The sequence below is a fragment of the Polypterus senegalus genome, chromosome 5 (assembly GCF_016835505.1).
Source record: "Polypterus senegalus isolate Bchr_013 chromosome 5, ASM1683550v1, whole genome shotgun sequence".
Classification (NCBI taxonomy): domain Eukaryota; kingdom Metazoa; phylum Chordata; class Cladistia; order Polypteriformes; family Polypteridae; genus Polypterus; species Polypterus senegalus.
This window is the reverse complement of record NC_053158.1, coordinates 129,492,257-129,519,249: the sequence shown is the minus strand read 5'-3', so window position 1 is coordinate 129,519,249 and position 26,993 is coordinate 129,492,257. Positions and strand designations below refer to the sequence as shown.

Below are 26,993 nucleotides of genomic sequence, written 5' to 3'. Positions count from 1 at the left end.
AATACCAAGTGGAGGCAAAGGAAAAACATACTATTTGTTTAATTAAACCGTGGTATAATCAACAAAAGGAAGTTGATCGAGTGACATAGCGTGTTGGAGAAACTTGAAAGCTCACATTCACAAAGTCGCACAGTGCCGGAAATAAAAAAGAAGTCACATATCAAAGTTGCCATGAAAAGGCGAGTCTTAGCCCACCTTCTGAGTGTCATATGAAAGCTTATTAGGGTACAGAGAAAAAAAGGCACACAGTGGGGGGAAAAAGCACGAAATGTCAACTTCAATCTCAAAATTTCCACTTTAATCACATAGTTTATTTTGTCGTTAAAATGGAACATCATAAACTTCATCTTAAAATCGTTTAATTAACCAGTTTCTCAAATCACATCATAATTAAAGTAGCACGTTAAATGCTTTGTTTTGTATGTGATCTTCTACATGCTCTATGTGTGTGAATCACTACGTGCTTCTTAAACCGGCGCTCTTCCTCCGACAGGACACAGAATCCATTACATTCATGATATTACAGCTCTCTGAATAACTAAAATACTGAGATGTATACGTGATATCATTTTCATGATGATAGTTAAAGCACGTTATTAAACATGGGTTTCACGGCGCAGTGATTGTGTGCGACCTTCGATGGAATTATTTATTGCAGCAGTACTCCTGGAAGGCTCTATGTCGAATAGAGAAAGTCCAATGTCAATATGTTATTTTATGCAGGGTGGATGGCCACGTCCGTTGCGTACACTGCATAGCCGCCTCGTGCTCATGACACAAGCATTTAACTTTTGTCGAAATTTGCTGCTGCGTTTTTAGGTGTGTCGTTATTTTCTCTTTCTGTTTTATATTCAGTATATATTGGCGTGGCCACCCCTGCAGTCATTGCTTTTCTTTCTCCAAGTAACCGATCACCACACAATCAGCTCTGTAATAGACGTTAAGCCATCTGTAAGCTTAGAGCGCCGATTCTTCAAAGCGTTTAAGGAACATTGAAATATCTTTGTAGTACATGTTTGAAAAATATAGATTATTTAAATGAAGTTAAAGTTTTATCTGTATAATATAATAAACATGTTTTGCTGCATTTCATCTTAAAAATGATATTGCCATTATATGTAAATACGCGCTTTATAAAGTGGCGCAGGTTGTGTAATATTATAACTGTAGTGCAAGTTTACAGTAAGGTAATTGTACTTATAAGTACAAACAGTTCTACAAGTAGCACTTGATTGAGTGCGTTTAAAGTTTTTGGGATGAAACTGTTTCTGAACCACGAGGTCCGTACAGGAAAGGCTTTGAAACATTTTGCCGTGGCTGAGACAGCGTGTTCTTGAAGCTGTATACAGATAATTCTCTTTCCGATCAGCTGCTACTGTGATTCACACTTGGATACAGTGATATAAATACTCCGAGTGGTGCAGTGAGAGTAATATGGAAAAAGATGATCTGCTGAGGCAACTCCTAACGGGAGCAGCTGAAAGAAGAAGGTGCAGTGAGAGTAACAACGCTAAAGCAGTTATGGTATTTGGAATACTATGGCTATTCCCTGGATCTTTATATTGTTACAAGTTAATTACAATCGGATGCATTACACTAATAAACAATATGCGGTTAGTTTCGGTGTATTTATAAAGCCGCGTCAGGAAAATGAGGAGTAACCACACAGGAACAGTAGCATAGGTTTGACGCTGGGTGCCGCCAGTCTGCAAAACCGAGCGGAGAACTTGCGTATGACAAGGTATGAGGTACCATGGAAAAGTGCGTGGCTTTACGCCAAGTGTAGGTTTTATATATCGCGATTTGAACGTGGAAAAGTTCTTACGCAACATTTCTGTACGTACACACCGTTTATACATGAGGCCCCTGGACTGTGATTGAGGACCCCTGCTATAGGTTGATCCTTTGCTGTCGATGTAATTTTCCCTGATTATAGGTACCAGGATGCCAAAGATTATAAAGTAAATGTTAAATATTGTAAAATACAAACTATGCTTGAAAAAAGTATCCGTGATACAATGAATTGCACTGGAAGTATTTTTAAGATATCTTGAGATGCGATTGAGATATCTCAAAATGGATTGTCAATATCTTAAAAGATTGGGTGAACATATTTCAAGATTTCTGAAAAGCTGAACTGCTTGTTAGGATATCAAATGCTTTTTCACTTCTCTGTAAATGTTAATATGGCCTGCAATATTGTAACAACATCAGATTAAGCAGATTACACAAAGGCTAGTGACTCATGTCTTCATGGTATGTTGTCATTTTAATTGTTTTTTATTCAGTTTTATTTTTGAGTTAAAGCTCACTTGTTTCGCTAAACCTTTGCGAAAGTGCTTATTTTATATTCCAGTAGCCACTTGAATAACATCAAATCTGTCTCTTCTGTCTCACGCATGCACACCTATGTCCATGCATGAAAACGTCATTGTTTGAAAACGCTATGTCATTTGAACATGTTTGTTTTTTCTAATCTTGCCCAATCTCCACGTTTTGGTCCATGGCTTCTCTTTGCGCGCATACACCGTCGGCATGGTACTGAAAGAGTAAAGAGGAGTAAAGAGCAAATGCGGCATGATAGTCCAATAGCGGCCACAGGGCATTGTATCTTTGATTGCCAGTACAATAAATAGTTCTCACCAGGCATCAAACACAGCAACAACTGTGGCCATCGCTGCTCTTGTAAAAAGAATGGATATAAAAGCCATCAACTCAGAAAGGGAGAGCTAAGTTCATTGTACCACATGAACAAGACTGAGAGAATAAAACTGAATTAAAAAAAACACTAAGAAAAATTTACACTGGGTTACAGTCTCAAATCAAATTTGTTTTTATTATATAATGGTAATGATAATAGCAGCTTCCTAGTCAAAATGGTAAATGCAGGCAGGATCCAGGATTGAACCCGCAACCTCTTGATTACAAGACTGCAGTTCTTACCAGCCAAGCGGGTATGTCTACCTTGTGTGGATTGATATTTGGGTTTCAGTTTTTACACATTGAAAGCAATATGTAGATTGAATAGTTTCCTTTTCTTGCAGTTATACTCTTGAATGAAAGCACACTTGCTTTATTATACCTTTTGTGAAAGTGTTTATTTGATATTTGGACTTCAGTCTTCACACATTATACACTTCACGTCAGCATTTTGTCATTATTACTATAACATGAAAAAGTTTCTGTTTTAGTTATGTGTTCAACATTTCTTGCCTCGCATTTCCTGTCATTCTACATTTATACAGATCATTGTAGACAAGGAAAACACATGAAGTGTATGTATTCCAAATAACAATATATTATTTACCCTATACGATTCAAGGCACCTCAATCCCAGATAAAGAAACTTCAGCTCTGAGAATATTGTGTCTGAATTGACTTCAGCTGCCTTAGTGGGGGACGAGTGAGCTGGCTGCCTGCTGCCACTGCTGATTGACACATTTGCAAAACAAGACACTGATGAGGAGGTGCGAGGAAATTTTAAGGAGGCCTGACATTACAAATATTTTCACTGACTTCAGGAATTCTAGTGTTTTAAAAAACAATTTTACCCCTAAAAACAAATTTAGTAAATTGATGGTTTTGGAAACAAGTGTTTAAAAATGAAAACATTGTCAGAGAAGTAGGTTGTTAATGAATTGTCCGAAATGTGAGGCATTTATTAAAAGTATTTCCCTCCACAGGTTACTGAAACAATGTAAATATATCTAGTTCAATAAATGCAGTAATGTCTAAAAAAGAAATGTGAGAAAAATGTTAGTGTGTATCATCAATTAGAACCACACGTGCATGAAAATCTAATAAAGCTTTTAAGTCTCCTCCTAAATCATAAGTACATCTTCTATAAATCAGCACCGTTTGATATAAGAACTAATGGGAAATTTAATAGAGAAGATGAAAGAATCTTTGAAACTGAATACATAAAAGTTGGCTATATTGGGACTGAGTGCAGTATTTCTTGTTTTAATAGGAGCAAGCAAGACAAAAATATGTTGATCTTGTGTCATCTTTGATGTTGGCTGAAGCCCCAAAACAGACTTCAAACTCTGCTGTTGATGGTACATCAAAATATATGAAAATCCAGTTGACCACTGAAAACAACATCACTACTATTCGTTTAAACCGACCTAATAAGAAAAATGCCATTACTGTTGAGGTGAGAGAAACTGTATTCCAGACTTTGCTTAGTTTTTCATGAACCTAGCAGCCTTTTACTGTAAATGGTATTTTTAGCCAATTTGTATAATTTTATTAGAATTATTTTTACAGGTGCTGGTCATAAAATTATAATATCATGACAAAGTTGATTTATTTCAGTAATTCCATTCAAAAAGTGAAACTTGTATATTAGATTCATTCATTACACACAGACTGATGTATTTCAAATGTTTATTTTTTTTAATCTTGATGATTATAACTGACAACTAATGAATGTCCCAAATTCAGTATCTCGGAAAATTAGAATATTGTGAAAAGGTTCAATATTGAAGACACCTGGTGCCACACTCTAATCAGCTAATTAACTCAAAACACCTGCAAAAGCCTTTAAATGGTTTCTCAGTCTAGTTCTGCAGGCTACACAATCGTAGGGAAGACTGCTGACTTGACAGTTGTCCAAAAGACAACCATTGACACCTTGCACAAGGAGGGCAAGACACAAAATGTCATTGCTAAAGAGGCTGGCTGTTCACAGAGCTCTGTGTCCAAGCACATTAATAGAGAGGCGAAGGGAAGGACAAGATGTGGTAGAAAAAAGTGTACAAGCAATAGGGATAACCGCACCCTGAAGAGGATCGTGAAACAAAACCCATTCAAAACTGTGGGGGAGATTCACAAAGAGTGGACTACAGCTGGAGTCAGCGCTTCAAGAATCACCATGCACAGACGTATGCAAGACATGGGTTTCAGCTGTCGCATTCCTTGTGTCAAGCCACTTGAACAAGAGACAGCGTCAGAAGCGTCTCGCCTGGGCTAAAGACAAAAAGGACTGGATTGCTGCTGAGTGGTCCAAAGTTATGTTCTCTGATGAAAGTAAATTTTGCATTTCCTTTGGAAATCAAGGTCCCAGAGTCTGGAGGAAGAGAGGTCCAGTGTAAAGTTTCCACAGTCAGTGATGGTTTGGGGCGCCATGTCATCTGCTGGTGTTGGTCCATTGTGTTTTCTGAGGTCCAAGGTCAACGCAGCCATCTACCAGAAAGTTTTAGAGCACTTCATGCTTCCTGCTGCTGACAAACTTTATGGAGATGCAGATTTCATTTTCCAGCAGGACCTGGCACCTGCACACAGTGCCAAAGCTACCAGTACCTGGTTTAAGGACCATGGTATCCCTGTTCTTGATTGGCCAGCAAACTCACCTGACCCCATAGAAAATCTATTGGGTATTGTGAAGAGGAAGATGCAATACGTCAGACCCAATAATTCAGAAGAGCTGAAGGCCACTATCAGAGCAACATGGGCTCTCATAACACCTGAGCAGTGCCACAGACTGATCGACTCCATGCCACGCTGCATTGCCGCAGTAATCCAGGCCAAAGGAGCCCTAACTAAATTTTGAGTGCTGTACATGCTCATACTTTTCATGTTCATACCTTTCAGCTGGCCAACATTTCTAAAAAATCCTTTTTTTACATTGTTCTTAATTGATATTCTAATTTTCTGAGATACTGAATTTGGGACTTTCATTAGTTGTCAGTTATAATCATCAAAATTAAAAGAAATAAACATTTGAAATACATCAGTCTGAGTGTAATGAATGAATCTAATATACAAGTTTCACTTTTTGAATGGAATTACTGAAATAAATCAACTTTGTCATGATATTCTAATTTTATGACCAGCACCGTATGCATGTGTCCTAGTATAAAAAATTATACCAGAATTCTGTCAGTTAGCTTAATCATTTCTCTCTTAATTCAATATTTATATTGCATTTTTAGTAGGTGCAAAGTAAATTTTATAAGAGGTGTAAAATAGTAAGCTTGGATAAACCTCTCCCCATGCTCTTGTTTGCCATTAAATACATATACAGGTATTGTACCAATTAGAGTATAAAGGGAGGAAGCAGGGCTGTGCCCATATGAGAAAAAGGGCAGTTTGTGTTCAAACTGTCAAGTCTGCTATTTGGCAAGACGTTTAAACAATATAAGACTCATACTAGCTGAAAGAAATGTCTCCACAGGTAAGTAAATCTACATTTGTCTGTATGGAAAATGAGTTATGCAGTGTGTTTTTCTTTTCTTTTTTTTTTTCTCCCCTTTTTTCCTTTTCCTCTGGTTGCTCATCCCTTGCAAGCAAATCATACATAAAGCTAACAAACAAATGAGATAACAGAATGCCAAGGGCAACTGTTGTATGTTTTTTACTCCATGGGAATGCATATCTTATTATGTTAACCATAGTTCAACAGTTATAATTTAGGTTATTTGAACACCCATATTAAATCTTGTTCATTTGGATCTGGATTAACAGATGGTGGTAGAAACACCAGTGTTTAGTACGGCTTTATATTTTAGAAGACTTTACAATTAATGTGTGTAAATGTAAAACACTGCGGTTGGTTGGCACCCTGCCCAGGATTGGTCCTGCCTTGTGCCCTGTGTTGGCTGGGATTGGCTCCAGCAGACCCCCGTGACCCTGTATTCGGATTCAGCGGGTTAGAAAATGGATGGATGGAAATGTAAAACAAGGTTTCATTGTCTTGAATCTTCTTTAAACAGATGTACATGGAGATCATGCAGGCGCTAAAAGAAGCTGCTGAAGAAGACTCTGTGTTAACTGTTCTGACAGGTATATTATAGCTTTTGAAAGTAGTAAATGAGCAATGCTTTTACTGTTGTAAAGACAATAATGAACTTTAACTAGGACTATAAAGGCTGTGAATAATTGAATAATTTATCGCCATGTTTTGGGTTTATTTTGCTATTGTCCATGCATGCTGACACAGGAGTATTCTAGCTGTGTAATTGCGAATTTATAAATTCAAAGGACATTGAGTACAAACGAAGGCTCAATCTTGGATGGGCTAACATTCTTCTGTGGTCACACTCTTTCAAACCTGGGCTAATTTAAAGCCATCTGTTAGCCTAATCTGCACTTCTTTAGGATGTGGGAGTAAACCAGATTGGGCTGCCAAAATGTGCAATGTACATTTTGTGTTGTACAGAAAAACATTACATTAATTTAATTATTGTTCATTCTCAAAAATTAGTTTTCTGTCACTTCTGAATTCCTGATTAGCATTGCAGAAAGATGAGTCATATCTGTCCGTGTTTGTCCCTATGAATACACCAGACTATTGCAGAGTGGTGAGGGCACACACACACGCACATAAGTGCCAATTTCAACCTAGCCATTCTTTCTGTATATAAAATGAAAATCTGAGTACCAAGATAATTGTTTCATCACAGGTAGATTGTGTAAACACAAATGGGGCAGGCATTCAAAAATGCAAATAAGGAACAAAAAAAATAAAGGGACTTTTTTACACATTACTGTTTGTATTAACACAATTATTTTTAACAAGTTAAGCTTTTTGGATTATCTGGCTTTGCTTGTTAAAGTAATACTTTCAAATATGTGCGCTGGAACTAGTTCACTGAAGCAGATTTCACCAAAGAACTCAAATACAGTTAGATTTTTAAAACTGTAAAAAGTATAGTAGTTGTTCCTTCCACAAAGTAAGAAAAATGTGAAACTTCTGCTCTGTAGATAAATCTTTGTATTCTTTGTGTAACATGGTCTTATCTTCCATTTTCAGGTAATGGTGACTATTACTGCAGTGGGAATGACTTAAATAATTTTATGAATGTTTCTCCTGATAACATTAAACAGATGGCTAAAGATTCAGGAGAACTGCTTAGGTATGGGTAATCTGTGTTAATGTTGCTTTTCATTTGTAATCTGTAACATGAAGAATGATTTTCATTCTGAGAAAGACATAGTTGCTTAGTCTGAATCCAGCTTTTATTTTTCAAAGACATCTTGGTCTAATAAGACATCTTGTTTCTTCTTTTAGTGCTTCTGTGCAGAAATGAATTGTGAGTTTTACTTTTAGGATATACTGAAAAGGTTAAAGTTTATTACCCAGCAGTAGCTGTGTATAGTTCAATGACTTATTTTTGTATTTTGTCTTTGTACACACAGTGAAAAGGTGAATTAGTTTATTTGTTATAGAATATATTTTTGTTTACAGGTATGAACATGGTTAATTTGCATTGTAAATTTATGACATGTCTCCTGTGTAGTGCTACATTTAATCTACAATAGGCACTTGTATCCTGATTGTGAACAGGTAGGTTGTAAAAGTAGTATACACACATTGTATTTACTCTAGAAACTTTAAATGCTTCTTTAGCATAAAGATACAAATACAATTACATTTTCCAATACAACATGCAAATTACCATTCTGACAACTTCCTCTGCTCTAGGGGTTCAACATTGTAGGTGGACTGTTTTGTGTGCTTTACATTTTTGCTGACAGTTAAGCCCACAGAGAAGATAAGAGGTAGAGGATATTCTATAATGCTGCAATTGTGACTACTGTAGCCTAAGCTGGAAGTGCACTGTAGTCAGTCTGAATGTGTGAATGGGATCAAGATTAGATTTTTAAATGAACACTACTGGCTGCCCAATCTCTGAATTCATCACCTCATATTTTTTGTATCTGCATAAGGCTGTAGCCTCCGTAGTCATCTGGCTGTTGTATGTGCACATAACATTCAAGTTTGTTGTTTGTGAATCTTTCGCAACAACAGCATTCCCACATAGTCAACAAAGAAAAAAGTTGGTTAGATCTGTTTGCTCACCAGGTTAATTTGCTTTGAAAGGAAAGTGTTGCCCAACAGCTGAGGCTGATGTATTCTTAGCCACCAGTTCACCCTGTCTGTTTTTCTAAAGCAAATGAGGTACTTTATACCTTGTTACACTATGTAGCTATTAATGGTGAGGACCCTGTTCAAGACTAAGCAGGTTAGAACAGGGATTCCCAAACTCGGTCCTCGGGGCCCACTGTGGCTGCAGGTTTTTGTTCCCACCAGATTCATAATCAGTGATAATAACTGATAGCACTGATCTCATTTAATTAGCTGGTATTTTTTTTCTTCTTCTCTTATTCTACATTCAGAAAAGCACCGCAGCATGATTTTTACATTTATAAGACATTTAGAAATACTTCTATATTTGCTATTGATTGAAATACTTAACTCTTTTTTGTTGATTTCATTATAGTTTGCCCTTTCTCTGTGCAGTTTGCAGCCTTCATTGTATCTTAATAATGACAATAAAAAGCGAGCAGAGCAGACCCCCAGGCAAACGACACTGAATAATGAAAAGCTGCAACTACTTTAGCGTCAGACCCACCAATTAGTAAATAATTGGATTAATTAAACAACTAGAACACCTGAAAAAGTAGAATGAAAATGTTAAAAAGAAAGAAAGAAAAATACATTTTTCCCCATTTAACTGCCTAGTACATTTTATTACATTTTTTTTAACCAACCTTAGTTTTCTAATTTCTACATTGTTCCCAAATCACAGAATCTGGGCAATAACAGTTCACTTAATTAGCCCAGGAGTCCAATTAAAAACAGAAGCTGGTTGGAACGAAAACCTGCAGCCACAGTGGGTCCCCAGGACCGAGTTTGGGAATCCCTGGGTTAGAAAATGAGTGACTGAATGACATGCTGTACCCAAATTAAAAATTACAGGAATTGCAGAAAAGCAATGTTGGCTTACTCAGTTAAAATGTTTTATTGGCAAATATTCAAAATACAGTTTTTTACTCACAAAATAAATCTGCATTGTATTAATCTCATTTAAATCTGTCAGTCAACAATTTCTGGAAGAAAAATATCTTCTTTTTTTTTTTTTCATTACTCATAGTTTGAATGCATCATGCTAATTTGACTGTTGACTATAAATTAATCCTAGTATGAATACATGTGAATTTATCTGCTGCATAATCTACCTTTGAATTTGGCTGGCTGGCTGGCATTAGATTTTGCCTTTGAAGTTACAGTAATAAGCTTTCAGCTCACCAGTAAATTTTAGAATACTGGTACATCATATGCTTCAAGACTAACATTTTGGAGGAGTAGTAACCAATGTTATTTCTAATGTCTGTGGGCCTAATTTTTGGCTTTGGACAAAAATACTATAGTAACAATAGGATTTTTTTTGAGCCAGTTTTTCGTCTTGTATTAATCTTTAGTTAACAACAAAATTGGTTGGACTCCACAAAATACTTTCCTCAATTACAGGTGGGTGATATAGAAAAATTTCATATATTATTACAGTGAGCAATTTAGTAGTAGTTTGTTTTTTGTATTTTAAAGCCATTTTTTCCACAGTAGAAACAAAGCAAATTTAATGGTTGGATTAGTAGTATTGTTTCTTTCAAGTTGATCCTCAACACCAGACCACATTGGGTAGTGTGCTGAGCCCGCTGTTGAAGTTCTTTTTACTTATGACTATGTAGCCAGTGATGGCACCAATTCCATCATTATATTTGTTTAATGATACCAGTAACATAGGCTTAATCATGATAAGGCAGAATGTTGCAGTCATTGCTTAGTGCAGTACTAATGTCTATGAACACACAGTAGCTGACAGTTGTTACAGTGTTTAAAGTGTTGCTGCCTGTAAACAGTCAATGAACATAGCTTTTTTGTGAAAGCAGAAGAAGTGTTTGCTTGCTAATATCGGAGATATAACACTATGTGGCAACACTGAGTGTTACAGACGCAAATGAGGCATTGTTACTATGATAAGGATTACTCTGCTTTATGTTTACATATTTAAGTAGAAACGGGCAAAAAGAATGTTACAGCCTCAGTCACCCAAACTGAAAATATTGATTTACTTTTCAAGTAAATTCATGTGTTTTCTCCTCTTAATAGATCTCTTTCAGTTAATCTTCCTGAAGACTTTGAGCTACCTGCATTTAAAAAGAAAAAAAGCCGAGTAATCCTTCATTTTAGTTTCATGAAGTTGTATTTTCTGCTTTTGTCACCAGTGGGAGAGAAGAATTCATTGCCTTGAAAGTGAATATTTTTCTTAGAATTAATCTAATTTTTAGGAAGCTAGCGTCTCTGCTTGGATACACATCTTACATGGAATAGATTCATCTTCTGATATATAAAATAAGTCACTTTCCTAATGTCAGCAAGATTAAGGATCTGTTCATAGATTTCAGGAAGCATAAGGCAGATCACATTTCCAACTATATTGGAGGTGTGCCGTTTAAGAGGATTAACAATATTACAATTCTTGGAGTCGTCATCACTGACAGCCTGAAGTAGATACAAAGCATTTTGGATATTGTCAAGACTTACTAGTACCTTTTATTCTTCAGGTGTCTGGAAACCCAAATGTTTCTGTGCTGTGTTCACAAACTTCTCGTGGGCCTAGTAGAGTCCATTTCACTGACTGTTCTATATATTTATATTTTGACCCTTGACTCAAGTTTTCAGATATATTGTTTTAAATTAGAAAAAAATCTTAGTATATATTATTATCTACACAATTTTAATATTTTTACTGAGACCTTTTTCAGTTATTGCAGCTATGAGTGTTTCGGGGTAAGTATTTACCAGCTTTGCATACTGTTTAATAGTGATTTTGTCCTATTCTTCAGGGAACATTTGGTCTAGGTTATTTAGGTTAGACAGATGACACTTTTCAACTAATGTTTTAAATAGTGCCATCAATTTTCAATTAGATTGAGAGTTGGGCATATCCTTAAACCAAGATTTGTCATTCATTGTCTGAAAAAATAAGAAACATGCATTGTAGGTAGAATAATAACATTTTAAATGCCATTTCTAGCAGTAAAATAGATAAGTGCATTTTATCAATAAATAAATACATACTGACATATAATTTTTTCTTACAGAAACTTTGTAAGTTCATTCATTGACTTTCCTAAACCATTGATTTCATTGGTTAATGGTCCTGCTGTTGGAGTGTCTGTCACTTTGCTTGGATTGTTTGACATTGTTTATGCCACTGACAAGGTGAGTATTATTTGATTCTAAAGAAGTGTGTTTTATATATATATATCATTTTGCTGATTATGGCCTACAGGTAATGAAAACTAAAAATTCAGTATCTCAGAAAATTAGAATATTACATAAGACCTTTTGCAAGAATTACTGCATCAGAGCAACGCGGCATGGAGGCAATCAGACTGTGGCACTGCTGAGTTGCTATGGAAGCCCAGGACAACTACATGTCATTCCAAAAGAAAATGTGTTTAGTTACTGCTTTAAAATTTTCCCCTGAGCCGGACATTTATTAATGTTTTTAAGCGTAAAGCAAATGTCCTCAGCTTTGTGATACACAATGTGTAAATCAAAATTTATAGTCTTGAGAGACACAAAATTAGCTGGGCTTCAGAAACGAGGTACTAAATTTCTAAAATTGAGTGGAGCATAACACAGTGGGATATTTTTTTTGACTTACCCTGCTTGTTAACTATGGTCAGCATGCACATACACTTGTCTAATTGAGTTGATTGACATTTAGTAGCATGGTAAGCACGCAGAATTAGCTGTTGATGGCCACATGGATAAAAAGATGAGAGGCAAGTAAGAACAAGCACTTGCTGTGGCCTGTGGAATAGGGACAAGTTGGGTATTTTGAAAGGAGTTGAATAATTGAGGCCATGATAGATGCTGGTGTTGGATGGATGCTTATTTACCACATTAAATAGAATCTCTGCTCAATTATTTTTTTCACATTTACTGTATTATATCTAAAGTACAAAACTACCATATCACTGTCTAGATTCTATAAGAAACAACAGCTAAAGCTGTATTGAGGATGATAATCGTGGAGTAAGTCTTGCTTTAATCAAAGGTGTAAAACATCTAACACTGTTTGCATCTGCTTCTTTCCAGGCTACATTTCACACCCCTTTTAGCCAGCTAGGACAGAGTCCAGAAGGATGTTCATCATACATTTTTCCAAAGATAATGGGTTCAGCAAAGGTATCTGTTTTCTGTGTAATGTATGTATAAAGTAAATTTGAGCTTCTAGCTGTTCTCTTAAAATATATTAAGACATTGTTACTATGCATCAAATTTCAAAGAAAAGGAACAATAATGAATTTTGCTCTAGACAAAGTACTTTAAAGTGCTGATATTTTTGGGTGAAAAGATGAGTCCGGATATGCACTTTGTGTATTTTTGATACAGTATTTTCAGAGAACCTCGGGGTGGAAAGGTGGGCTTCATAATGAAGGAACATCATAATAAAGTATATGTTGATGCGCAGACTAAATGTCAGTGCAACAGCATAAAAATATTGGATATACTGGATATACACAGAGTAATATACTGACGGAGGAAAAATAACTTGAACACAGTCTTTTTAATTTATAAACACACAAGTTTACATGCATATGTGCACCACTGTGCATCAAAATCACATATTAAACAAGAGAACATATCTTGCAAATAAGAGCATTTTACAGTTATATGTTAACACCTCCACTTGCTCTCACATTGCTATGCAGTCCTGTTAAAACAGTCTTCCAGACCTTCCATGAAAACAAAATAGACTTCTCAATTTACATGGCAAATATAAATCCTATGAACTTTTGCAACTTCCTCTTTGTTACAGGTTTTGTCATAATGTCAGCAACCATTTCTTACGATACTTCAGTTTATTTTTTCCATCATTTAACATTGCTCTGATAAAGTGATACCTAAATGTCCATATGTTTTACACCTCTGTCTGCTTACAGGGTTCTTTGCTAGAGCAATTGCATCTTGGTTATCCACATACACTTCCATTGATTCATGGTGAATTTCACCTACTATTCCTTTTAACAGCTGAATGAGGTACATACTCTCTTGTACTGTGGTGTTAAGTACCATATACTCTGCTTCACATGTAGATAACACTACAGTGGATTGATTCTTTGTTTTCCATGAAATTTAAACCCCCCATTCTATTTACACGGAAACAGTATCCTGTCATGCTGTGTCTATCATCTGCATCACTATAGGCCTATAGTTTTAAATGATCTTCACATTTTCTATAACATATAGATTAGTCAGCAGTTCCTTTCAAATATCATAACACATTTTGCTGTTACCTACTGGTGAGCACATGGTTTGGACAAGTACTGTGACAGTTTACTAATGACAAAATTTAAGTCTGGTCCAGTGCATGTCATTACATAGATCAAACTTGCAACTACTTCTCTAAATTTTGTGGGATCAGCTGACTTATACTCCTGGTTGTAATCTAGCTTCTGCTCACAAGGTGTTGCTTTGTTTTACATTCTGTCAAATCAAACCTTTCCAAAGTTTTCTTAATATACCTCTTTTGGTCCATTTTTACAAAATCATCTCCTTGTTCAAAGTTTATTACTAAGAAATGTTTCGGTTTTCCTAGTTCTTTCATTCTGAAATCTCTGTTAGCATTTCTTTTACATTTTTCATTACCTCTTCATCACTTGCAGCTAGTAACAAATCGTTAACTGAAGTAATAATTGTTACTCATGTCTAGTTTCTTTGGTATGCACACAATGCTCGGCTGGATTTTGAATGAATCTATTTTTACACAAGTGATCATATAACGTTTTTTACCAATTCCTACCTGACTGTTTTAACCCATACAATGATTTCTCCAATTTGCATACCAATTTTTCTCCTTTCTCAGATTCAACCTCAAATCCTTCAGGCTGTTCCATATAAACTTCACAGCCTATCATCGCATGCAAGTATGCAATTTTTATATCCATCTGGTGTAGCAACATAACATTCTGTGCAGTTATTTGAATCAAAACTCTTAAGCTTGTCATAATTATGGTAAGAGAAAAAGTCTCTGCCACCTGACTGCACCCGTTAGCTACATACCTTACTTTGTATGTCTCAGAGCCATCAGGGTTGTTCTTAATAGCATACACCCATAAACTGCATTTTTACCTTCAGGTAAAGTGGTTAATGTGAATGTCTTGTTTTCTTTAAATGAGTGCATTTTTTCCTTTGTTGCATTCTTCCACTCGTTGGATTTATTGGAATTTATGGCTTCTGTGAATGTTTGGCACATTACTCATAATCCCGTAACAATAATCAATATTAACTATTCGGTTGTTGTTTTCTACATCAAATACATAATCATCCAAGTACTCTGGTTTGCTATTCTCACAGCTGGTATAGTATGTACAAGGATTATCTTGGGAATTCTTTGTTACCTGCTCCAGTTTGATTTCCATGAACCTGTACTGTCTTTTCATCAGTTATGTCAGAACTGCCAGTAATTCTGCAAATCTGCCAAGTGTCAACTGATTACCATAAATATCCATACTGATAACGGAGGCATGTTAAAACTACCCAAAAATTATTTCTTTTTCTTGTTCTCCTGGGGTCCACGTTTTCCCCGTGTCCCTCAGGTATAACACAGTCCCAAGCACTAAGCGCACCAAACAAACCAATGTAAAGCACACTACAACACACTCTTCTCCACCACTCATCTTGGCATGCGTTGTCCTCCTCCTCCTGACTCAGCCTGCTCAGTGGTGGCTGCTGGCTCCTTTTATAAGGCACCCGGAGTGCTCCAGGTGCTTGATTGCTGAGTTCTGGCTGCACTTTTGGGTGTGGTGAAAACACTGTCCATAAGGGCTCAGGAGTCCCAGCTGCAGCACCCCCTGGCGGCGCCTGCAGGACCTAACAGGGCTGCACCAAACTCCAATTCCCATGGAGCCCTGTGGGTGACCAAGGCACCGCTCCAACTCAGGGGGGTTGCCATCTAGTGTTAAGGGGGAGATATTGAATAGTCCATGGCTGCTCCCCCTGAACATATACTGAAGGGGTGTCCTGGCCAGGCGTGTGCCCCAGCCATTTGCCAAAACACTCTTGTCCTTGTATTTTTGGGTGACATGTTGATCATAATGTGCTGATTCTTCTGGTAAAATTACCAGAATATGAATCCATAGGCACTTGGAAGTTTGGATTATTTAATACTTGATCTATCTCTAACAGCTCTGCTGATTGGTGATTTTATTATAGACACTAAGATGGACTGTTTACGTTTTACGGAGCAATCGGTGATTATTTTCATCTAAATCAAGCCCTCCCTCTTGGGTTTGTCTGCATCTCCAAATCCTGTTCTTTGGGGAGGGGAGACAGTCTCGCAATAATTCACTGCAAAGACCCAAAATTATCACCGATGACTCTTCCAGCATATCCATCCTTTGAACTGTTAGCTTGCAAACTGTGTGGACATTCACCTACTATACTTGCTGTTTTATATAGACCTAAACTATCAAGTGTTTTTACTGCAGAACATTTTACTGTTTAACAACTTTTGTCTGTATTGTCTCCTTATGTCATCCTTATGATAATTTTAACATAGATTTTGACGTGTGAACTGATGCACTGACAAATGATTTTAATTAAATCCTTGACTGTTTTAATTTAATTCAATACGTCAACTTTTCATCTTGTGACAAGTGTCATATTTTAGACTTGGTTTGCTGCTCTGGTATCATTCCTCACAATCTTATTCCTACTGAATTACCCATCTCGAATCACAAAATGATTACATATGATGTTAGCTTACCTGTCAATAAAATAAGGGTTCAGCATTTGATTTCATTTCACAATGTCAAGCATGTAATCCCAGAGAGCCTTATAAATCTATTACAATTACAGTCTGTTTCTCCTTCTGCTACCACACCATCAGAATTAGTAGACTATTATAATGATGCTCTGTCTTCTGCCTTCGGACTATTTAACTTATTCACACTATTCCTTGGTTTACATCTGAACACTGTCAGCTCAAAGCCATGGGCCGACAGTTGGAGCACCTAGCTAAAAAGATGGGTCTTGTTGGACATAAGGAAATGTATTCAGATCATATGTTAAAATACAAAAATGTTCTTTCTGTTGCCAAAACTGTATACTGTTCTAACATTATCAATACAGGAGGGAAAAATACTATAGCTCTTCTTTTTTCTACAATGAATAGGCTAATTATACCACCAGAAAATGTCACTCACCTTAACCTCTCTGTTAGAGTTGTGCTTGAAAGTTTGTGAACCCTTTAGAATTTTCTATATTTCTGCATAAATTTGACCTAAAACATCATCAGATTTTCACTCAAGTCCTAAAAGTAGATAAAGAGAAACCAATTAAACAAATGAGACAAAAATATTATACTTGGTCATTTATTTATTAAGGAAAATGATTGAATGTTACATATTTGTGAGTGGCAAAAGTATGTGAACCTTTGCTTTCAGTATCTGTTGTGACCCTGCTTTGCAGCAATAACTGCAACTAAATGTTTCCGGTAACTTTTGATCATTCCTGCACACCGGTTTGGAGGAATTTTAGCCTATTCCTCCGTACAGAACAGCTTCAACTCTGGGATGTTGGTGGGTTTCCTCACATTAACTGCTTGCTTCAGCTCCTTCCACAACATTTCGATTAGATTAAGGTCAGGACTTTGACTTGGCCATTCTAAAGCATTAACTTTATTCTTCTTTAACCATTCTTTGGTAGAATGACTTGTGTGCTTAGGGTCGTTGTCTTGCTGCATGACCCACCTTCTCTTGAGATTCAGTTCATGGACAGATGCCCTGACATTTTCCTTTAGAATTCTCTGATATAATTCAGAATTCATTGTTCCATCAATGAAGGCAAGCCGTCCTGGCCCAGATGCAGCAAAACAGGCCCAAACCATGATACTACCACCACCATGTTTCACAGATGGGATAAGGTTCTTATGTTGGAATGCAGTGTTTTCCTTTCTCCAAACATAACGCTTTTAATTTATACAAAAAGTTCTATTTTGGTCTCGCCCGTCCACAAAACATTCTTCCAATAGCTTTCTGGTTTGTCCACATGATCTTTAGTAAACTGCAGACGAGCAGCAATGTTTTGGAGAGCAGTGACTTTCTCCTTCCAACCCTGCCATGCACACTGTTTTTGTTCAGTGTTCCCCTGATGGTGGACTCATGAACATGAACATTAGACAGTGTGAGAGAGGCCTTCAGTTGCTTAGAAGTTACCTTGGGGTCCCTTGTGACCTCCCCGACTATTACACGCCGTGTGATCTTTGTTGGTCGACCACTCCTGGGGAGGGTAACAATGGTCTTGAATTTCCTCCATTTGTACACAATCTGTCTGACTGTGGATTGGTGGAGTCCAAACTCTTTAGAGATGGTTTTGTAACCTTTTCCAGCCTGATGAGCATCAACAACTCTTTTTCTGAGGTCCTCTGAAATCTCCTTTGTTCATGCCATGATACACTTCCACAAACATGTGTTGTGAAGAGCAGACTTTGATAGATCCCTGTTCTTTAAATAACACAGGGTGCCCACTCACACCTGATTGTCATCCCATTGATTGAAAACACCTGACTCTAATTTCACCTCCAAACTAACTGCTAATCCTAGAGGTTCACATACATTTGCCACTCACAAATATGTAATATTCAATCATTTTCCTCAATAAATAAATGACCAAGTATAATATTTTTGTCTCATTTGTTTAATTGGTTTCTCATTATCTACTTTTAGGACTTGAGTGAAAATCTGATGATGTTTTAGGTCATATTTATGCAAAAATATAGAAAATTCTAAAGGGCTCACAAACTTTCAAGCACAACTTTAAATACTACTATACTTTTTTGGATTTCTTCAGCTCAAGAATTGAAACAATTCACCGGCAACTTGCTTCCTCTATTTCTGCAGAAAATGACATACTTTCCACTGTCACCCATATTCCCTTACCAACCACCTTATTCTCAGATTTCAGTTTACCAGCTGAAAATTATATCTCTGATCTTATAAAACCAAATTATTCTACGTGCCAGTTAGATCCAATACCTAAACGCTTTGTTAAGTCCTGTTTGTCACATATTTCCCCCATGATAACTACTACAGTTAACTCTTCCCTTACTACAGGCACGGTTCCCCTCTCACTAAAAATGGCCTCACTTACTCCAATTCTGAAAAAACCTGACTTGCACCCTAATATCCTTAACAATTATCTGCCTATTTTAAATGTTCCATTCATATCTAAAGTTCTCAGAAAGGTAGTTGCCTCCCAACTTCAGTCCCATCTTTCAAAAAATGGCCTTTTTGAAAAGTATCAATCTGGGTTTCATCCAAAACACAGCACAGAAAGTGCCCTGGTCAAAATCACAAATGATCTTCTCCGGACAGCCGACTTGAGACTTTTATCAATTATTGTACTTCTTGACCACAGCTCTACATTTGACACCATATGTCATCAGATACTTTTGAAAAGACTAGCTAGTTTTGGAGTCTGTGGCCTTGTACTCCAATGGTTTTCTTCCTACCTCACGGATAGGATGCAATTTTTTCAAGTTAAAGGCTTTAAATCTGAAAATGCAGTCGTTACTCGGGGAGTTCTGCAGGATTCTGTTTTGAGGCCACTTCTTTTTCTCATCTACATTTTCCCAATAGGTAATATCTTTCAGCATCATGATATTAAATTTCATTGTTGTGTTGATGACACACAGCTATATTTATCTACTAAATACAGTTCTGTTTTCCCTCCAAATACTCTTATGGCATGTTTCCAAGACATAAAGTCATGGATGACACGCAACTTTCTCCAATTAAATAGAAATAAAACTGAGATGGTCCTTGTTGGTTCTAAATCTATACTCATTAAGGTTAACCAATCTTCTATTTTAATTAACAACATTAACACACACATCTCTTCCCAGGTTAAGACCCTGGGTGTCATTCTAGATAGTACCCTCTCTTTTTCTTCCCATATAAGTAATGTTTCTCAGACTGCCTTCTTTCATCTCTAAAACATTTCTAGACTTCGTCCTGTTCTTACACAACACAGTACTGAAATATTGGTTAATGCCCTAGTCACCTCACATATTGACTACTGTAATGCTGTTCTCTCTGGCATCCCACAAAAATGTATCCATTGCTTACAACTTATTCAAAATTCTTCTGCTAGGATAATAACATGTTCTAAATCCACTGAATAATAATATTATCTGAACCACACATTTTTAATTTTCCCTTAAGGGGCACTATGTCAGCAGCAAGCTTCTCTAAAGCTACTGCGATGCCACTTTTATCCTTCAAAAAATAGATAAATATTATACTGGAAAAGGCATTAGTGACTACCATCACATATTTATACCCCCTTTTTGATACTGGGTCAAATTTGACCTGTTAAATCTGTGTCAACTATTTCAAATACTACTTTTGTTCTTTTGTCAAGGCCTCTGTTTCCACTCTGAGTAAATTTTTTCCTGAATGCACACTTCACAGGAAAGACTAGACTAATCATCTTTACCCTTGATTTTTAACCCATTAACATTCAATATGTCCATGGCGTAACATTACATTTTGTATTTTATTTCTTGGAACTAATGCATAAAGCTGCCACAATAACACATGTAGTAGCTGTCATAATTCACACAACACATGTGTTGTATGCTGAATTGTGATTTGAATTATTCTCTCTGAATCAGTAAATGACACTAGTTGTGCTACCCATCTAAGATGGGTTGAAATGTAAGTAATCAATGTTGGACTCCGTGTTAATGTTTTCAGTGCACCATGAAATGCATACATCTCTGTTATATGCGATTATGTATGGGCTTTGTAAAAGCAATGTTAATGTTTGTGATGCGCAATCTATTGGAATTACAAATGCATTGCAGTGTAATTTACCATCATAAAAGATGCCCTGAACACACAGACCCCGAGACAGCCAGATGTCCACAACACACACGTTTTATTTTCTTCTGTATATCACACACAGTGTACAAACCAGCACAATAAACTCGGGCCTTATCTTTTCTTTCTCTGTCTTTTCTTCACCACCTCTACTCTTCTCCTGCAAGCTCCATCCTCTTCCACCTGGCTCCAGCTCCCCGAGTGGAGTGAGGCGGCCTCCTTAATACTGCACTTCTGGGTGTGGCGGAAGTGCTGCATGTAAATTCAGCTCCTCTTCTGGCAGCACCCGGAAGTGCTGCATGCCAAGCCTCCGAAGCTGCCCAGGCGCACCCTGGTGGTAGCCACAGACCCCAACAGGCTTGAGCTTCAAAGCCCCATGCCTGTGGCCCCGATGCAACCCAGGGTGACTGTCCTTTCACATCCCAGGGAGTGGCTTGCCCTTTTCTCAGTCCCCTGCACCTCCATGCTGCTCGACAGGGCACGATCCCCGGCCATCCATCACACCATTCAGAACCGTGGGTACTATGAGTCTTATGTTGCAGATTGGTATATGAAAGTAACTGACATTTTGGCATATAATTCTCAGACAAAATAGGTTTCAGTGTAGGCAGAATGTTTGACATCTCTCGCAGTAATGACTAGAATACTCCATATATGCTGAAAACTTAATGTCATGGGGTCTTACACCTCTTACCTTGCTGGCCTGAAAGTTTTTCTTTCAAAGACTTTTAGTCCATGTTTGATTGGCTGTTCAAAGCACAACTCAGAATGGCTTGTAAATTTTGCCATGAACGCACTTATTTCCAGGTCAGTCTATCTGGAATTGTGTGATCTGATTGAAATTTGGTGTTCTGAAGTTAACTAATCGGCTGGTGCAGAATCGAGCTGTAGTAAAATGGAGTTCATTCTGATATCCAGGATTATCTAATCTCTCTTTCTGGACTAGACCCCAAATTTGCTTCTAGTTTACATATGTTTCCCATGTCTTTTTGGATTTTTCTTTAGGTACACTATTTTCTTCCCTTATTGTGAAGATGCTTATTAGATTAATTAGTCATTTTAAATAAACCAATTTTGAGAGAGAATGTGTGTGAATATGTATGACCTGTCTTGGACTGAAACAAAGGTTGCTTGTTCCATACTCGGAAGGATGCTGGAGTAGGTTCCGTAAGACCGTGAATGCACTAAGGGGTTTTGGCATTACTGCACTTAAATTTAATTCTGCTTCTATCATAAAGGAGCTGCAGATGGCTGAAGAACATTGAGTAAAACACTACAATTTTTAAAAGAAAGTATTTATATGATTAGAAACCTTTGTTTACACCAATATCAACTAAATAAACCCCCACAAAAATGCTTCAGTGATTTTTCTACAAAAAAATTGGATTTTACAGTATATAACCAAGATAATGTATGATGCACAACTCTGAAATCAATATTCTTTTGTTCCCCAATCTGTCAGCTATGATTGTACTAAGTTTAGTTGCATTATCCGATAGTGTTGAAAATTTGGACTGTTTGGCACAAGGTGTTACCCTTTTTGGAAACGTATAGTCTTCTAATACATAAACAGTCTCTCAAAATAAGTATTGAGGCTGAATTAATTCATTTTTTTCCTAAACAAAATAGAATAAATAAATAAATACACACACACATTATATTTGTATATCACTCTGAAGCAACAAGTAAACAATTTGTAATTATGTACGTATAATTATGTACTCATTTTAAACCTTTTTTGGGAGTCCTGACGTGAAACTGTGAGTAGCAGTGTGGCGAGTTGTGATACCATTACATTCAAGTGAAGAATGGTCATCCGTGAAAGTCTGCATGGCCAGAGACATTCAATCAAAGTCTGCTCTTGTAAAACTTTAAGCTGGTACACAAAGAAGTTGAAACTGGAAGAGTACTGCTCAGAAAATTGGTATAGGGAGAACATGCAGCAAACGGCATCTGGATATTTTAATTAATCCCATAACACATGAACTGTAAAAGTGCAGCATGCAATGTTTTTTTTAAACCAATACTAAGCAGTAATTACAAGTCAAGCATAGTTTTGAGTCCTTTAGTAAATGCATCATTCTCAATAGATGTAAAACTGTAATGTGGAGTTTTCATGTTCGGTATCATTAGCATTTTGTAACTTTTCTAGGACTTCCTCAACCGTATGTTGTCGCTGTCTTCTTCAAAAAAGGAAAACATTTTCCAGTTTAAACTTAGTCTAATTGCAAATCAACCAAACAATCTGCTTGCACTTTCATTTTAGTCTGTGTGCAACAATGTGTAAAGATGAGCTGTCACACAAGCAATATATTTCCTGTCTTTTATGCATGGTTGTGACATGTAGAAAAGTGACCAATCACAAACAACCGTACATCATTGAAAAACATTTCAAACTCAGCTGTCCAGTGGAGGCAAGTCTTTCACTCTGTGTGCTGGGACATAGGTGGAATCTTTGATAAAAACAGATTCAAATCACATACTATATTTTACTAATGAAAGAAAGCAGACAATATGTTAATTTATGATTTATTTAAAAAACAAAAACATTTATTTATATAGCACATTTTCATACAAAAAGTAGCTTAAAGTGCTTTACGTAATGAAGAATAGAAAAATAAAAGACACAATAAGAAAATAAAATAAGTCAACATTAATTAACATAGAGTAAGAGTAAGGTCCAATGGCCAGGGTGAAGAAAAAAATAAAATCTGCAGGGATTCCAGACCATTAGACTGCCCAGTCCCCTCTGGGCATTCTACCTAACATAAATGAAACAGTCCTCTTTGTAGTTAGGGTTCTCACGGAAGGGCTTGATGATGACGGTCATGTAGACGTCTGGCTTTTAATCCATCCATCATTGTTGGAGCATCATGATGCTTTGAGTAGGTGGTGGTGGTGGCCTGCAAAGAAACTGGAAAAAGAAACAGAAGAGAGAGTAGGGGTTAATACGGACTTTAGAACCACCGTGAATAGTAGTTATTTTTTTTTTTTTTTATTTTTATTAATTTTATTACAATCCATACAAAACAATCAGGTTTTTACAAAAAGAAGAATTGAGTTAAGAACAGATCCATCCCCACCCCTAAGAGAGAGAGCAAGCCAAACGGCGTAAAATTTAAGGCTTGTAAACATACCTAAATTAATAAATTCTCTGTGCTTTATAAACTTATTTTAAAATATTACTAATTAGATCCTGCCATGTTTTAAAAAAAGTCTGTACGGATCCTCTAACTGAGTATTTATTTGATTTTTCCAATTTCAAATAATATAACACATCGGTTTCCCACTGACTTAAAAGAGGAGAGTTTGGGTTCTTCCAGTTTATCAGAATGAGTCTGCGTGCCAAGAGTGTAGTGAATGCAATCACAATTTGTTTGTCCTTCTCCACTTTAAGCCCCTCTGGAAGAACCCCAGACACAGCTAGTAATGGGTTAGGAGGGATTGTAAGTCCAAGGTTGTCTGAAAGGTAATTAAAAATTTTTGTTCAGAATAATGTTAATTAGTAGTTCTGTATGTTCAATTCATCATATTATCAGGATTAAGTTAAAGTGAAGTTATAAAAAGGCCATGTTAAAGTAATAAATATGTTTTTCAGCAGTGTTTTAAAGTGCTTTACTGTATTAGCCTGGCGAATTCCTATTGGCAGGCTATTCCAGATTTTAGGTGCATAGCAGCAGAAGGCCGCCTCACCACTTCTTTTAAGTTTTGTTCTTGGTATTCTAAGGAGATACTCATTTGAGGATCTAAGGTTACGATTTGGAATATAAGGTGTCAGACATTCCGATATATAAGATGGGGCGAGATTATTTAAAATCCTGCTTATGGTTTATAAAGCCTTAAAGTAAATCCTGAATGACACAGGTAACCAGTGTAGTGCCATCAAAACTGGAGAATGTGTTCGATTTTCTTTTCCTAGTTAGGATTCTAGCAGCTGCATTCTGCACTAGTTGCAAATGATTTATGTCTTTTTGGGTAGTCCTGAGAGGAGTGTTACAGTAATCTAGTCGACTGAAAACAAACGTGAACTAATTTCTCAGCATCTTTCAGTGATATAAGAGGTCTAACTTTACTTATGTTTCTTAAGTGAAAAATGCTGTCCTAGTGATCTGATTAATATGATTTAAAATTCAGATTACAGTCAACAATTACCCCTAAGCTTTTTACCTCCGTCTTGACTTTTAATCCTAATGTATCCAGTTTATTTCTAATAGCCTCATTGTATCCATTATTGCCAATCACTAAGATTTCAGTTTTCTCTTTATTTAACTTGAGAAAGTTACTATTCATCCATTCTGAGATACAAGTCAGACATTGTGTTAGTGAATCAATAGAATCAGGGTCATCAGGTGCTATTGATAAGTACAGCTGTGTGTCATCAGCATAGCTGTGGTAGCTCACGTTGTGCCCTGAGATAATCTGACCTAACGGAAGCATGTAGATTGAGAATAACAGCGGACCCAGGATAGAGCCTTGTGGAACACCATATTGGATATTATGTGTCTTTGAGTTGTAATTACCACAACTAACAAAAATTTTCTCCCTGTCAGGTAGGATTCAAACCAATTTAAGACACTGCCAGAGAGGCCCACCCATTGACTAAGGCGATTTCTAAGAATATTGTGATCAATGGTGTCAAATGCAGCACTCAGATCTAAGAGGATGAGAACAGATAAATGGCCTCTGTCTGCATTCACCAAAAGTCATTTACTACTTTAACGAGTGCAGTTTCTGTGCTGTGATTTGTTCTAAAACCTGACTGAAATTTATCAAGAATAGCATGTTTATTTAGGTGGTCATTTAACTGCATAATGACTGCCTTCTCAGAACTTTACTTAAGAAGGCAGGTTAGAGATGGGTCTAAAATTTTCAAGAGCGGGGTCAAGATTATGTTTCTTAAGTAGGGGTTTAACTACAGCAGTCTTAAGACAGTCTGGGAAGACCCCGTATCTAATGACAATTTACTATGTCAAGAACATTATCAATTAGCACGCCTGATACTTCTTTGAAAAACCTTGTTGGTATTGGGTCAAGGACGCAGGTGGAGGGTTTTAATTGAGATATTATTTTTGTAAATCAGGTAAATCTATCCTAGTGAAAGAGTTTAATTTGTTTATAACAGGATGCTGGGGTTTAGGAGGATCCTTAGTGTTGGGGAGATATACTATGTTATTTCTAATATCATTAATTTTTTGATTGAAAAATACAGCGATAGCCTCACAGGTTTCACTGGAAGTACTTTGGAGGCATTCCTTTGAGTTACCTGGGTTTAGTAGGCGATCAATTGTAGAAAATAAGACTCTGGGATTACTAGCATTGTTATTTATAATCTTAGAGAAATAGCAGCGCTCTCAAGATGGACAGTGTTATTGTATTCTGTTATTTTGACTTTTAATATTTCATAGTGGATAGTAAGTTTAGTCTTCCTCCATTTACGCTCAGCTCTACGGCATGTTCTCTTTAAATCAGACACTCTTTGGGTCTTCCATGGTATACCAATGCTAGAAGATTTTTACTGTCTTTTCAGGTGCGACTATGTCAACAGCAGCTCTCACTTTAGTATTAAATCTTTCCACCTTACTATTTACATTATCCTCGCTATTATAGCTGGCACTATAAACGGACTGATTGCTTAAATGTTTGTAAGTTTTAAAGCTGCTGCGAGTCAAAGAAGCGTTTTTAACAATATGCTTCTCATGAGTGTTTTTATCTTTATTTCTATATTAAATAGTAGAAGGAAATGGTCTGATAGACCGATATCAATGATCTGTTTTATATCAACTTTCAGTCCTTTAGTAATCACTAAGTCTAACGTATGACCTGCTTTATGTGTAGGCTGATTTATGAGTTGTCTCAAATCAAAAGAATCCAGGAGGTTCATAAATTCTTTTACTTTTAGATCACACTGATTATCTATATGAAAATTAAAGTCGCCAACTATTAGGAGTGTGTCATAGTTAGTAATTAAAATTGACATTAAGTCAGAGAATTCCTCAAAAAAGACGTTGAATTTAGGAGGTCTATACACGGATATACTAGAACTTGAGAATCTCCATGATAACAACGGCGAGATACTCAAAGGACTTGAACTTACCAAAACTGACATCTTTACATTTTAACGGCTCGAGTAAATGTTAGCCAATCCCCCCTTTTCCCTGGCGGTCTGCAGAGTAAAACTGTAATCCGGAGGCAGATTCGATTAAAACAGCTGCGCTGTCTGAGTTAAGCCACGTTTCACTTAGTGCAATAAATCTATTTTTTATCACTAATAAGATCGTTGATAAAAAGTTTTGTTAGTTAAAGCT

The 26,993-nt window shown here is 36.6% G+C and overlaps 1 protein-coding gene across 2 annotated transcripts in view; it reads left to right on the top strand.

Moving 5' to 3' along the window:
* The window catches only part of eci2 (enoyl-CoA delta isomerase 2), a 68,194-nt gene that overhangs the window by 27,001 nt on the left and 14,200 nt on the right, over nucleotides 1–26,993 (top strand). The window contains exons 4-9 of one of the 2 annotated variants that reach the window (XM_039753355.1): nucleotides 3,971–4,156; nucleotides 6,717–6,786; nucleotides 7,757–7,859; nucleotides 11,893–12,013; nucleotides 12,899–12,988; nucleotides 14,670–14,730. In XM_039753355.1, the coding sequence (XP_039609289.1) occupies nucleotides 3,971–4,156; nucleotides 6,717–6,786; nucleotides 7,757–7,859; nucleotides 11,893–12,013; nucleotides 12,899–12,988; nucleotides 14,670–14,730 (631 nt within the window). The remainder of the gene's footprint in view (nucleotides 1–3,970; nucleotides 4,157–6,716; nucleotides 6,787–7,756; nucleotides 7,860–11,892; nucleotides 12,014–12,898; nucleotides 12,989–14,669; nucleotides 14,731–26,993) is intronic. The other variant, XM_039753354.1, reaches the window with a different exon arrangement.